General features: G+C 41.3%; 1 protein-coding gene and 2 non-coding genes across 3 annotated transcripts; 2 read left to right on the plus strand and 1 right to left on the minus strand.

Moving 5' to 3' along the window:
• Positions 1-4,796: 4,796 nt before the first annotated feature.
• On the plus strand, positions 4,797-4,903 carry LOC112533740. The gene has a single exon (XR_003078074.1). It is a non-coding gene; the product is annotated as a small nucleolar RNA R71 (small nucleolar RNA).
• Positions 4,904-9,437: 4,534 nt separating this feature from the next.
• LOC112533738 lies at positions 9,438-9,541 on the minus strand. Its single transcript, XR_003078072.1, has one exon. It is a non-coding gene; the product is annotated as a small nucleolar RNA R71 (small nucleolar RNA).
• A 603-nt stretch (positions 9,542-10,144) lies between these two features.
• LOC125370269 lies at positions 10,145-10,924 on the plus strand. The gene is made up of 2 exons (XM_048375268.1): positions 10,145-10,525; positions 10,568-10,924. Exons 1-2 carry the CDS (start codon positions 10,145-10,147, stop codon positions 10,922-10,924), a joined length of 738 nt encoding a protein of 245 aa, XP_048231225.1.
• The last annotated feature ends 4,685 nt before the right edge of the window (positions 10,925-15,609 follow it).

Below are 15,609 nucleotides of genomic sequence, written 5' to 3' on the forward strand. Positions count from 1 at the left end.
ATAAAAGTATAATCCAAGTCGAATGTACAGAAGTGCTTATTTGCAGAGTCTTAAGCTTGACTTATTCGGATCACCTTTCCTGTGCATACAAAGCCAGGTCAACTCGTTGCTCACTATCCAACGAGTTACAATGGTATCGCTTTAGCCGATGGCCGTTCACTTTGAAGTTTCCCTTCTCTGGATGATGCAACTCTGCCACTCCATATGGAAAGACTTGTCCGATCCGAAATGGTCCGGACCAACGAGTCTGCGACTTTCCGGAAATGACGAAGGCAAGAGTTGTAAAGCAACACTCGATCCCCAACCTGAAACTCCTTAGGCTCACGAATCCTTTGATCATGCCATTTCTTAGTCCTTGCTTTGTAAGTTGAGGAGTTTTTGTACGCCTGCTGGCGCCACTCATCTAGCTCACTCACCGCCATTGCCGCTCCTTACCCTGCGAATCAATATCAAAGTTACAAGTTCTAAGGGCCAAAGTGCCCTATGCTCTAACTCAACAGGCAAATGACATGACTTTCCATAAACAAGGCGATAGGGCGTAAAACCTATAGATGTCCTTAAAGCAGTCCTAAACGCCCATAATGCATCATCTAACTTAAGAGTCCAGTCCTTCCTACTGGTACTAACAGTTCTCTCTAAAATACGTTTAATACCCCTATTAGTTACCTCAACCTGCCCACTAGTCTGGGGGTGATAGGGAGTAGAGAATCGATGAGTAACTCCGTACCGCTTAAGTACTTTCTCTAATTGGGCGTTGCAGAAATGTGTTCCTCCATCACTAATAAGCGCCCTAGGTATGCCAAACCTAGCAAACAATCGCTTAAGGAACCTGCAGACAACCCTGGCATTGTCAGTGGCTACAGCCTGAGCTTCAGGCCACTTAGAGAAATATTCAACAGCAACCAGAATGTACTTATTACCATACGAAGAGGGAAAGGGTCCCATAAAGTCGATGCCCTAAACATCAAAAATCTCAACGACTTGCACACCAGTTTGGGGCATCTCATCACGAGAAGAGATATTACCTGCGCTGGCAAGGGTCACAAACCTGAACAAATTTCCGTGCATCTTGGATGAGCGTAGGCCAATAGAATCCTGCCTCTAACACCTTCCTCGCTGTATAGTTTGCTGCTTGATGACCTCCAGTGGGTCCCTCATGGCAGTGCTTCAATATTTGGAGAGTCTCCTTGCCATATACACAACGGCGAATCACCTGATTTGCACATACTTTAAACAAAAAGGGATCTTCCCAAATATAGTATTTCAAATCAGCGAAGAATTTCTTCTTTTGCTGATAAGTCATACCCTTAGGTAGAACCCTAGCAACCAAATAGTTAGCGTAATCTGAAAACCAGGGAGTATCAGTGTATACCTGAGTGACATATAAATGTTCTTCTAGAAATCGATCGTCTATGGCCGTCTCATCAAGTGCATCCAAGTGAGGATTTTCCAATCTTGATAAATGGTCCGCTGCCAGATTCTCCGCGCCCTTCTTATCCTTGATCTCGACATCAAATTCCTGTAACAAAAGAATCCACTGAATCAATCTCGGTTTCGCATCATTTTTCAGGAATAAGTACCTCAATGCCGAGTGGTCCGTGAACAATAGCCAATAACTCCTTCTCTATGGTGGTGTAGTGTTCCTAGGCTCCCGTCAAAGTCTTGCTAGCGTAGTAAATGGGTTGGAACTTCTTTTCATTCCTCTGTCCAAGCACAGCTCCAACTGCATAATCACTAGCATCGCACATCGGGTTCAAAGGCGGCCCCCCAATCGGGGAGAAACCATGATCAATGAGTTAGAAGTTTCTTAAGTAACTCAAAAGTTGCTAAGCATGCATCATCAAAAATAAAAGGTACATCTTTAACTAACAATTGAGTGAGAGGCCTAGCAATCTTAGAGGAATCTATAATAAATCTCCTATAAAACCCTGCATGGCCCAGAAAACTCCTAACAGCCTTAACAGAACTAGGAGGAGGTAGCTTAGATATTACTTCTACTTTAGCTCTATCCACCTCCATCCCAGCCTGAGAGATCTTATGCCCCAAAACAATCCCCTCTCTCACCATGAAATGGCATTTTTCCCAGTTTAGTACCAAGTTAGCCTCAATACACCTAGCTAACATGCGCTCAAGGTTTGCCAAACAAAGAGAGAAAGAATTACCAAAAACAGAGAAGTCATCCATAAATACCTCCATAGACTCCTCAATCATGTCCTCAAAAATAGCCATCATGCACAGCTGAAATGTAGCCGGTGCATTGCACAATCCGAATGGCATCCGTCTATAAGCAAACATCCCATAAGGGCAGGTGAAGGTAGTCTTCTCTTGGTCCTCGGTGCAATAGGAATCCGAAAGTAACTTTGAAAAGCCATCAAGAAAATAATAAAACATGTGACTGCTAAAGCGTTCAATCATCCCGATCAATAAAAGGAAGAGGGAAATGGTCCTTCCGAGTTGCATCATTAAGCCTACGGTAATCAATGCAAACTCGGAAGCACATTCGTCGAGTCGGGATCAGCTCATCCTTCTCATTCCTTACCACTGTGATGCCTCCCTTCTTGGGTACAACTGCAGGACTAACCCACGAATCGTTAGAAATGGGATATATTAAACTGCATCAAGAAGTTTAATTACCTCCTTCTTTACTACTTCTTTCATGTTCGGATTGAGTCGTCTTTGAGGGCTGAACAACCGACTGGCTGTCCTCCAATGAAATCTTATGAGAGCGAAACTTGGATTTATGCCCGGGATATCTGCTATATTGAAAGCAAAGGCCTTCTTGTACTTCCTTAGAACTTCCAACATGGCTTTTTCTTCGGGGAGTTAGACCTACCGCTATGATTACTCGTAAGCGCTTCCCTTCATCCAGGAAGGCATAAACCAAGTGGCTCGGTGAACTCCTTCCGATTCTAAGACCGGTGGGTCCTCGAATGAAGTCTTTACTTCGCACCCCGCACTGGCCAAGAAAAAGATAGGGATCAGTTGACAAGCTCGGCTCAGAAGCCAATAAAACAGCGAGTTGCTCCAACACTTGCTCGTTGGACAACTCCTCCTCATCCTCAGCTATTGCTACTTGCAAAGGGTCAGAACATAAAATTTCTTGCAAATGGGACTCAACCACATCATCAATCACATCAATAGAATATACGATTATCATAGTCCAAAGGATCGCCCCATGGAAGTGGCTAGGTCAAAGGTAATGGTCTCATCATCAACTCTAAGCTTAAGCTATCCATCGCTTACATCGATACTTGACCCTCGATGTAGCTAGGAAAGGCCTACCAGGGATAAGAGGCACAGTGCTCTCACCCTCCATATCCATTACCACAAAATCCACAGGAAAGATAAATTTATCTACCTTTACAAGTACATCTTCAACAATACCTCTAGGAATTTTAACAGTTCTATCTGCTAACTGAACACTCATCCTAGTAGGCTTAGGTTCATGCAACCCTAATTTGGCAAATAAACTAGTGGGCATTAAGTTAATGCTAGCTCCTAAATCAGCCAATGCACCACTAATTGATAAATCACCAATCATACAAGGGATAGTAAAACTCCCTAGATCTCGGCCGCTTGAGTGGCGTTTGTTCGGAGAATACTGAACACTCCTCATTAAGCACCACCCTGACCAAGATCCTCCAACTTCCTCTTGTTGCTCAAAATCTCCTTTAAAAACTTGGTGTACTTGACATCCTGTGAAATTGCCTCAACAAAAGGTAAGTTAATTTTCAATTTGCTTAAATAAGTCAAGAAACTTACATCAGATTGCTTGTCCACCTTATCCCGCCTCAACCTTGCAGGGATATGGAACCGGGGGGTCGATGCTCCCACACAGGGCTCTTTGCCTGTATTCTTTCATTCTCTCATTCTCTACCACCTCAAGGTCCGGTCCTTCCTTAGGCCGGCTCGACTCGCACGATTATATTATCCTTATCACCAAAGGCGAAGAACCGGTCAATTTCTTACACCGAACGCAAGGTGATAGCCTTGCAATGCTCCCTCGGGTTTGACTCTATAGTGCTAGGGAGCGATCCTGGAGGTCTCTCCGAAAGCATCTTAGAAATTTGGCCAATTTGAGTCTCCAAGTTCCGAATCGAGGCTTACTTTGATTCCTAAGTTCACTATCGGTCTACTGGAATCTCATTTCAGTAGGACGTCACAAACTTCATCATAAGCTCCTCTAAACTTGACTTCTTTTCTTGTGGAGGAGGAGCTTGTGACCAGTGGTTGTTCTTTGTGGTACGTTGATGAAGTCTTTGAAAACCGCGACCCTAGGCATTATTGTTCCTCCAACCGAAATTGGGATGATTCGCCATACGAGGGTTGTATGTATTACTTTGTAAGGGTTATTCTACTGCCTTGGGGCATTCCCCATATAATCAACTGTTCAACATCGGAAGATATAGCGAATTAGATGGAAAACTAGTAGAAGATGAAGCAGAATATACCTCCCGCATGATGCGATTCGCACTGTAATGCGGGCCACCACAAAACTCGCAGCCAACATTCGCTGCATGAACCGGTATCTAGAGTTAGTCGATCTTCTTGGCTAGAAGCTCCACTTGAGCTACCAAGGCTGCTATAGAATCCATTTGGTTGACCACTCCCTGTCTTCCTGGTCGGCTCCTAGAGGATTGCCACTGATAGTTGTTCATGGCCATTTCCTCTATCAAGTTCTGAGCCTGCTCAGCGTCTTATCGCTTAGCGCCCACCCATCGCGAAAGATCCACCATCTCGCCTTCGTTGCAAGGTTCAACCCGCTGTAGAAGGTCTGAACCTGTATCCACACTGGCAATCCGTGATGTGGGCAGCATCTTAAAATATCTTTAAATCTCTCCCATGCATCGTACATGCTTTCATCATCAAACTGCACAAAAGAAGATATGTCATTTCTAAGTTTAGCAGTTTTAGTGGGAGGAAAATACTTATATAAAAATTTTTCGGCCAACGCCTTCCAGGTAGTGATCGTCTGTTGTGGAAGAGATTGCAGCCATCTCTTTGCTCTGTCTCTCAAGGAAAATGGAAACAATCTCAGCCGAATGGCATCATCGGTTGTTCCATTTATTTTGAATGTGTCACAAATCTCCAAAAAGTTAGAGATATGTGTATTGGGATCCTCGCTGGGCAATCCTCCAAACTGCACGCTTTGTTGTATCATCTGGATAACATTGGCCTTTATGTCAAAATTGTTGGCCGCTATAGCAAGTCTGACTATACTCGTTTTCGTCCCATCTAAAGAGGGTCGAGCAAAATCGTACATAGTCCTTTGATCATCATCGGCCTGGGGGTCATGGTTTTCCATCGTGTCTAGTCTATCCACAGGTACCTTAACCTCAATCTCCTCCTCTTCTAATTGCAACCTCTTCCTTAAGAGTCTGAGGGATCGCTCTGGATCAGATAGAGGCTCTATAAGATTTGAGTTTGAGCTCCTAGTCATAAACTACTTGAAACCGAAAGTCCACACAACCATCAATCAACAAAAACAATATAATAATAAATAATAAATAATAAAAAAAATAAAAAAATAAATAAAGAATAAATGAATAAGCAAATAATGACTAAATTAACACAAAAACAATTCACTCTAGTTCACCGTTACTGTGTTTCCCCGGCAACGGCGCCAAAAACTTGATGGGCTCTTTATCCAACCTACACCTAAGGGAGTGAACCTACCGATGCAGCCTAGCACTAGTGAGTATCAAGGTCGTATCCCTGGAGATCGGGTGAACCTAGAGTTACTACTGTTTGCTATGTTATCTAGTCTGAAATAGGGTGTGAAAGTTCTAACGTACTAGCTAATGGTTATGAGTGCAAATAAGTAAATGAAGAACAATGGATAATCAAAAGACAATTGCAAAGAGAGAAACAAACCCAAAAGGGAGCCTAAGTGATGGAATTCTAAAGATGGATTTTATAGATTGCCGATCTTGCTTACCCGTGCCTGAATCCTGAATTGAATCCCGGTTCCTCTCTCGAGCTTACCGGATTCCTAACCCTGCACTAACCTAATGGAATCTCTTCCTATCGGATTACTACAGATTAGCATTAAGTATGATTTAAAACTATTAAGAGTTATTAGTTCTTAATCCGGCGAGTAAATCAACCTTATCTCTAAGTGTTAACTACCAATTCTTACTATTCAATGTCCAGTTGTAACAAGCATTTCTCAATGTCAAGAAACAACCTAATAAACAATTAATCCAATGTATCAAATTAACTGAATCAAACTTTTATTACTGAATAGCAAGAAGATTGCAAGAATGACAATTATAAAAACTAACAATTAAGCATAATCCATCAACAAAGGTGAACCCTAATGGATTCAAAAGATCTAGCTACTCATGTTCATGGTTAAAGCAATTAGGGAACAAAATAAGGAAAAATAAATTAAAGGCATGTACACCCTTCTCTTTCAAGCTGAATGAGAAACCCTAAATTTGCAAGTTCGAAATCTCAAACCCTAGTTGCCTCTTGAATGCTCCCAAAGTTTGTCTTGATCTTCAATTCGATGTTGGAACAAGTGAAATCCCTCCTTCAATTGATGAAATTGATCTCTCAAGGTCTACAATTGAGGTATAGGAAACAATTGATTAAGTGTGTGTCTTGGAATTGAGTCCAAAATTCGTCTCCCTTCAAAAAGAATTCAAAATCGCCTATATAGTTGATTCAGCATGGCCGGAGTCCAGGCTGTGATGATTCAGCACGGCCGGAGTCCAGGCTGTGTTGAATCTGTGGAGTCTGTTGTGCTGACTCCTTCCAGGCTGTGCCCAAGCTTGTGCCGATCCATCACAGGCCGTGCTGGAGGCCGTGGTGGCTACGGAAGTCGTGCTGAAACGGCACAATTGGGGATAGCCTCTTGGTAATTCAGCACGGTCGGAGTCCAGGCCGTGCTCAACCCTGTGGGTGCTACTCCTCGCCTAATCTTATGGATTTTGGTCCGTAATCACACGTATGTCCCTCGATTACTGATGATGTCCTTCGAAAATGACCTGAAATGAGAAAGGAAACAAAAGACAGGTGATTCTAGCATAAAACGGGATAAGCATGCGTAAAAAATGTAAACAATCGGGCATGAAAACATGTGTATTATGATGCTTATCATGAACCTATATGCTATTTCATCCATAGTTATATATCTTTTGCATTTTTCATTGTTATGTCTTACTTGAGTGTATTCTTCATCATCCGATGCTAGCTCATGGTTAGAAAGGTCATTGTCTATATCACTATGATGTGCATAGTTCTACATATGTTTGCTTGCATACTATTATGCATATTCTTAGCATTTATTATGTTTTTATTCTAAGATCACCTGTGTTTTGTGTCCTTTCATATTCCATGAGATTTTATAGGTCCATCATCAGTGTTCGAGCAATTTTAGACTAATCCTGGCCGAAAATGGACATAATCAGAGGCGTTTGACATTGGGTTGACTTTTGGAAAGTGAACACGGCCCATGTCGGAGCCCGTGTAGATATTCCAAGGCTGTGTAGCTTAAGCACCTTGAAGCAACATGGTTCTCTAGGGTAATACGCCCTAGAGCACGGCCCGTGTTGGTTAACACGAGCTAGAACACGCCCTTGCTCGATTCAATTCATTCTGTCATTTGGAAACCAACACGGCCCGGGCACGGCCTGTGTTGAGGGACACGGGCTGAGAACACACCTGTATTTGCACATAGTATAAATTGAACGAGCCAAAAAGAGAAAGGAGATTGGCAATTTTGACTTTTCATCTTCCCCTTTAATTTTGCTATATGCGTTTCAGACATTTCAAGGTGGATTCAAAGAGACTGATCCTACCTTTTTACATCAAATTCGTGACTCTTGGGATTGGATTAAAGATTGAAGAAGAGTTTTGGATGCAGATCAAGAGGCAATTTTGGAGATCATTTGCAGTGCAGATCAAGGCTTTGAGATGTTCATCCAATTCTAGGAGAAGGGTGTATATGTTTCAATTTCTTTATTCTTTCATTATAATTGAATTCCTAGTTGTTTTAGACATGAACATGTGTAGCTAGATTGATTGAACCCATTAGGGTTCCTTGCTATGTTGGCTTTGTACTGAATTATTAATATTGTTTTAGTTTCTTTTCTTGTATTATTTTTGCAATTAATAATGAAATTCTGGTTTTCGTTACATTGAATGTATTGATTACCATTCATAGAATTCTTTTGGCAATTGAGAAATTCTAATTGAGTTTGGAAATTTGGTTGCAGGAACAAGTTAATTTTCACTTAGAGATTAGGTTAATTAATTTGCCGGATTAAGAATTAACAAAGCTTAATAGAGGTAGATTAAAGCTTAAGGCTAACTTAATAATCAATTGTTAGGAAGAGATTCCAAATTTAGGTTCTTAGGTTTAGGAATTCAGTTGTCTCGAGAGGGAAACCGAATTCAGTTCAGAATCCGTCCACAGGTAGCATAATCGGACTCAACAATCTGTTATCTTTTGTTTGGTTGCTAACTAGTCTAGGTCCTCTTTGGATTTGCTTTCTTATCTTGATTATTCTTTTTGCTCATTCATGCTCGCATTACACTTAGAATTTTAGTTTTTAGTCATTAGTAAATTTAGAAACCTCCTTTATTAATTTTAGGCTAGATAAAAAGGAATGAAGTGGTAACTCTAGGATTTCACTTTCTCGAAGGATATGATAATTTTAATACTTGCCATTGTGCTAGGCTGCATCGATAAGTTCACTACCTTAGTTGTAGTTGCATAAGCAACCCATCAAGTTTTTGGCACCGTTGCCGGGGACTGTTTGAAAACTAGAGCGAAATTTGCTATTTGTTACTTTGACCATTTTTCTTTTCTATTTTTATTGTCATTTCTTTTATTCATTTACTCTTTCATTTATTTATTTGGGTTGTTGCTGCCTTATTCGTTCCAAGTAGTTTATGACCAGGAGTTCTAATCCTGCATCAGTAAACCCTCTGCCCAGACTAAAGCGATCCCTCAAGCAGCTGAGGAAGCAATTAGACGTGGAGGAGGAGGAGCAAATTGAAATTTATGTCCATACACCAGTAAATATGGGAGATGGCAACAACAATGTCGCTGAAGCAAACATGATGATGTACGAGTTTGCTAGACCTCTCCTAGAGGGGGCGTACACTAGCATATTGAGGCCATCTATTGTAGCGAATAATTTTGAAATTAAGCCAAATGTCACTCAATTGGTGTAGCAGAGTGTACAGTTTCGGGGCTTGCCCATTGAAGATCCTAACGCCCACATCACGAACTTCTTGGAGATTTGTGATACCTTCAAGATAAATAGAACTACCGATGATGCCATTCGGCTTAGGCTGTTTCCATTTTCCTTGAGGGATAGAGCGAAGAGATGGCTATAATCCCTACCAGCCAACACCATCGCCACCTAGAATCTTTGGTTGAGAAGTTTCTTTATAAGTACTTTCCTCCTACTAAGACTATAAAAATGCTTAAAGATATTTCTTCTTTTGTGCAGTTTAATGATGAGAGCATGTATGATGTATGGGAGAGGTACAAGGACTTGCTGAGATGTTCCCCACACCACGGTTTGCCATTATAGTGTAGGTGCAGACTTTTTACAGTGGCTTGAACTCAACCACGAGGCAGCTGGTAGATGCAGCTGCAAGTGGGGCTATCAATAGTAAGACGCCCGAGCAGGCCCAGAACTTAATTGAGGAGATGATCATGAACACATATCAGTGGAAGTCTTCTAGGAGTAGGCCAAGACGACAAGGAATGGTGAACCAAGTAGATTCTACATCAGCCTTGGCAGCTCAGGTGGAGCTTTTGGTCAAAAAGATCGACCAGCTCTAGATACTAGTCCATGCAGCACAGCTCAACTATGAGTTTTGTGGTGGCTCGCACTACAGTGCAAACTGTAATGCAGGAGGTATGTTTGCTTCTTCTTCATCTTCTTCTACTGACCATGAACAGGTTGATTATATGGGAAATGCGCCTAGGCAGCAGAATAACCCGTACAGCAACATATACAACCTAAGATGGAGAAACCGTCCTAATTTTAGGTGGTGAAATAACAGCACCTAGGGTCCATCAGGATTTCAGTGGTTGCATTAGCAGCAACCCCAACAACAGACTATTCTCCCTCAATGACCTCAGAACCAAGAGAAGAAGCCCAATTTAGAGGAGTTCATTATGATGTTCGTGTCCCCTTCAGAGAACAGGTTTCAGCAGACAAATATAGCTCTTAGAAATCAGCAGGCCTCCATACAGAATTTGGAGAATCAGATAGGCCAGATTTCTAAGATGCTGGCTGAGAGACAGTCAGGGATGCTTCCCAGTACCATAGAGTCAAACCCGAGGGAGCATGTCAAGGCTATCACCTTGAGATCAGGTAAGCAGTTAGCTAGTTCTTTACCTATAGCTGATGATGACGTTATTGTGCAGGATGAGCCAGCTAGGAAGGAGCCAGAGCCTGAGATCATAGAGCTTGTGCGAATTGAGGACAAGATGAAGAGTCTTGTGAGGAAATACCAGCCTCCAATTCCATATCCTGCCAGGTTGAAGCAAGAAAAGGTTGATTAGCAGTTTGGTAAGTTTTTGGATTTATTTAAGCAGCTGAGGATTAACCTACCTTTTATTGAGGCTATATCGCAGATGCCTAGGTATGCGAGGTTCCTGAAAGAGATTCTAAGCAACAAGAGGAAGTTGGAGGACTTGGGACTTGTGGCATTAAATGAGGAGTGCTCAGCCATTTTTCAAAACAAGCTGCCAGTAAAGAGGTGTGATCTAGAGAGTTTCACTGTTCCCTGTATTATTAGTGATTTGCATGTTAGTGATGCTTTAGCTGATTTAGGAGCTAGCATCAATCTAATGCCTAGCAGTTTGTTTAAGAAATTAGGTTTGAGTGAGCCTAAACCTACTAGAATGAACATACAGTTAGCATATAGGACTGTGAAATATCATAGGGAATAGTTGAAGATGTACTTGTTAAGGTAGACAAGTTTATATTTCCTATTGATTTTGTTGTTATGGATATGGAGGATGAGAGTAGCATGCCTTTAATTCTAGGTAGACCTTTCCTTGCAACATCTAGGGCTATTATTGATATGTGTGATGAGAAGTTACAGCTTAGAGTAGGTGATGAGACTATTACCTTTGACCTTAGCACTTATATGAGACATTCACTTGACCATGATGATACTGTATATTCTTTGGATGTTTTGGATGATATTATAGAGTCTCAATTGCAGGAGATATTACTTGATGATCCTTTGCAGATAGCATTACAGGCTAAAGATGAGGAGGAGTTTTCCAACGAGGATGTATTAGAACAACTTGCTTGTTTGCTAGCTAGTGAGCCCAACAGGTCTGCTGACCATTTTGTTGATATTGACAGGTCAGTATAAATTAAGACCTTCACTTGAGGAGCCACCAGCCTTAGATTTGAAAGAGTTGCCTAAGCACTTGACCTATGCCTATTTGTATGAGGTAGAGAAGCTGCCGGTGATCATTGCTGATTCGACTCTTGAGGAGAGGGAGATGACTTTGGCTTCTCTCAAGAAGTATCTCGAGGCCTTTGCATACAAGATTGCAGACATTCCTAGAATCAACTCCAACTATTATTCACATAAGATCCTGATGGAGGATAATTACAGGCCAGTGGTACAGCCACAATGACGGTTGAACCCAAATATGAAAGAAGTAGTCAAGAAAGAGGTAATTAAACTTCTAGATGCAGGTTTAGTTTACCCTATTTCTGATAGCTCTTAGGTTAGTCCTGTGCAGGTTGTGCCCAAGAAGGAGGAATGACGGTGGTCAAGAACGAGAAGGATGAGCTGATATCGACTACGACGGTAACTGGTCTTCGAGTTTGCATTGATTTCAAGAGGCTCAATGATGCAACACAGATGGACCATTTTCCCCTTCTTTTTATTAACCAAATGTTAGAGCGCTTATCAGGGCATATGTGTTATTGCTTTCTTGATTGGTTTTCAAGTTATTTTCATATTTCTATTGCACCTGAGGACCAAGAGAAAACTACTTTCACTTGCCCCTATGGTACGTTCGCTTACAGGAGGATGGCATTCGGTTTGTGCAATGCACTTGCTACTTTCCAAAGGTGTATGATGGTGATCTTCCATGACATGATTGAAGAGTCCATGTAGGTGTTCATGGATGGTTTCTCAGTATTTGGTAACTCTTTCTCCTATTGTTTGATTAAATTAGAGAATATGCTTGCACGCTGTGTAGAAGCTAACCTTGTGCTGAATTGGAAAAAGTGTCATTTTATGGTGAGAGAGGGTATTGTGCTAGGGCATAAGATTTCACATGTAGGGATGGAGGTAGATAGAGCTAAGGTAGAGACCATTCCTTAGTCATGCAGGTTTTTGTAGAAGGTTCATTAAGGACTTTTCTAAGATTGCTAGACCTTTGACTCAATTGCTTGTAAAAAATGTTCCATTTATATTTTCTGATGACTATTTGCAGCTTTTGAGTTACTTAAGGAGAAGCTAACTACAGCCCCTATTATGGTTTTGCTTAATTGGGGGCTCCCTTTTAAGCTAATGTGTGATGATAGTGATTTTACAGTTGGAGATGTTTTAGGATAGAGGATTGACAATAAATTTCAAGCAATTTATTATGCTAGCAAGATATTGACAGATGTCCAGGAGCACTATACCACTATTGAGAAGGAGTTGCTTGCTGTGGTATTCGCTTTCAACAAGTTTCGCTCATATTTGTTGCTATCCAAGACCGTGGTCTACACGGATCATCCGATGTTGAGGTACTTGTTTGGAAAGCATGATGCTAAGCCGATACTCATTCATTGGATTTTGCTTTTGTAGGAATTCGACATTAAGATCAAGGATAAGAAGGGTGCGGAGAACTTGGCCGCAGATCACCTTTCGAGATTAAAGAACCCGAGCCTAGATGCACTTGATAAGAGGGCTATTGATGACAGTTTTTTGGATGAGTACTTGTGCTCTATTCAAGTATCTTCGAATATCCCTTAGTTTTTCAATTTTGTAAATCACTTGGTTGCAAAGGTCCTACCAAAGGGTATGACATTTCAGCAAAAGAAGAAACTATTTGCTGATTTGAAGTATTACATTTAGGAAGATCCATTTTTGTTTCGAGTTTATGCAAACCAGGTGATTCAGCGATGCGTGTATGGGGAGGAGATCCTCCAGATTTTGAGGCATTGCTATGAGGGACCAACGTGGGGTCATCAAGCAGCTAACCATACTGCTAGGAAGGTTCTTGATGCTAGATTCTATTAGCTGACTGATGAGCATAGTTTTACACATATTTGCTTGTATATTATTGCGTATGTTCTTAGCAATTATTGTGCTTTTATTCCCAGATCACCCGTGTTTTATGTTCTTTTGCATTTCAGGAACATTTATAGGACCATCATCGTTGTTTAAGAAATTATAGATCAATACGTGCGGAAACGGATGAGAATTCATCAAGATCGGACAAGAGCCCGCAATGCATACATTGAGCACGGCCTGGACTCTGGCCGTGCTCAACCATTGGCTTTGATTCTTGAAATTGGCACTTTGGGCACGGTTTCCGTAGCCACCACGGCCTTCAGCACGGCCCGTGGTGGCCAACACAGGGAGAAACACGGCCCGTGGTGGCCAACACGGGGAGAAACACGGACGTGGTGAAACCCTACTTGGTGAGATCCACAGTTTCAGCACGGCCTGGACTTCGCCCGTGCTAACCAGCACGGCCTTGAACACGGCCGTGCTGAGTTAAATATATAAGAAAAATGAATTTTTCTTAGAAAAGAGAGAGAGAGGGGGAAGAGGTGACATTGAGCCCTAGTGGCTGGTTCGGTTTTTGCACAATACTGAGTGCGAGAGAGAGTTGCAGTGAGTAAGAATCCCGGAATCGTAAGATTCCGAGTGCAAAACAGTAGTGGAGCAATTCAAGAGGCAGTTTGGGAGATTAATCAAAGTGTAGATCTAGATTTGGAGCTGTTCATCCAATTCGAGAGAAAAGGGTGTACATGTTTTATTTTCGTTATTCTTTCATTGTAATTGATTTCCTAGATTGTTTTAAACATGAACATGTTTAGCTAAATTGATTAAATCCATTGGGATTTCTTTGCTATGTTGGTTTGATATTATATTGTTGGATTGTTTGAGTTGGTTTTGTATTCTTCTTGTTTTCAGTGTTAATAAGATTATGCATTATTTATGAGACGTTGTGAATTATGATGTTTAGATTGCTTTATGAGATTGAGAAATCCGTTTGGCAATTGGAACTTTGAATAACAAGAACTGGTTAATAATCGCTTAGAGATAAGGATAATTAACTAGCCGGATTAAGAATTAACAAAGCTTAATAGAGGCGGATTAAAGCTTAATGCTAATTTAAGAATCAATCGTTAGGAAGAGATTCCAACTTTAGGTTATTAGGTTTAGGAATTCGGTTATCTCGAGAGAGAAACCGAATTGAGTTAAGAATTCACGGGTAGCATAATTAGACTCACCGATCCTTTATCTTTTGTTTGATTGCCAACTAGTTTAGATTTCCTTTGGGTTTGTCTTCTTGTCTTGATTATTTCACTTATCAATTACTCCTGCATCTCCCTTAGAACTTAGCTTGTAGTTAATAGTTAGTTTAGAATTTATTCATCATCCATTTTAGGTTAATATTACAAAGAACAAAGGAGTAACTCTGGGCTTTCGCTTTCCCGAGGAATACGACCTTGATACTCGCCATTAGTGCTAGACTGCATCGATAGGTACACTGCCTTAGATTGTAGCTAACACGAGTAGCACCCATCACTGACCATCTTTTAGGATGCTAGAGCATTCATGTAGGTTTGTGATGCATGCTAGAGGTCAGGTAACATCTCTGCTCGTGATGAGATGCCCCAAACGAGCATTCAAGCGATTGAGATTTTTGATATTTGGAGCATTGACTTCATAGGGCCCTTTCCTTCTTCTTTTAGAAATAAGTATATCCTTGTTGTTGTTGAGTATTTTTCTAAGTAGCCGGAAGCGCAAGCTTTCCAAACTAATGATGCTAGAGTCATTACTAAATTCCTTAAGCGATTATTTGCTAGGTTTGGCATACCTAGGGTACTGATTAGTGATAGAGGGACTCATTTTTGTAATGCTCAACTGGAGAGAGTACTTCAGTGATATGGAGTGACCCAAAGGTTTTCTACACCCTATCACCCGATGACTAGTAGGCAAGTAGAGGTTACCAATAGGAGTTTGAAACACATCTTAGAGAAAACTGTGGGGGTGAGTAGGAAGGATTGGGTGAATAAGTTAGATGATGCACTTTGGGCATTCAGGATAGACTATCGTACTTCTACAGGTTTTACACCTTATAGGCTTATGTATGGGAAAGCTTGCCATTTACCTATTTAGTTAGAGCATAGAGCCCTTTGGGCCTTAAGAATTTGTAATTTTGATGTTGATTTTATAGGTAAACAGAGATAGTGGCAGCTCAATGAGTTGGATGAGTGGCGCCAGTAAGCTTATGGCAACTCATTCATCTATAAGGAGCGGACTAAGAAGTGGCACGACAAGCAACTAAGGGGCTCCAATGAGTTTCAAGTTGCGGATTGAGTTTTGTCTACAATTCATGTCTTTGTTTGTTCCCAAAGAAGCTCAGGAGTCGTTGGTCAG

This window comes from Ricinus communis, chromosome 6, assembly GCF_019578655.1.
Source record: "Ricinus communis isolate WT05 ecotype wild-type chromosome 6, ASM1957865v1, whole genome shotgun sequence".
NCBI classification, from domain to species: Eukaryota; Viridiplantae; Streptophyta; class Magnoliopsida; order Malpighiales; family Euphorbiaceae; genus Ricinus; species Ricinus communis.

Bases quoted from the DNA above. Each gene is read 5' to 3' on its own strand.
- LOC125370269 (XM_048375268.1), top strand. From the start codon at position 10,145: ATGATGTTCGTGTCCCCTTCAGAGAACAGGTTTCAGCAGACAAATATA. The intron at 10,526-10,567 runs GTTGATTAGCAG...TTATTTAAGCAG, and splicing joins CCAGGTTGAAGCAAGAAAAG to CTGAGGATTAACCTACCTTT.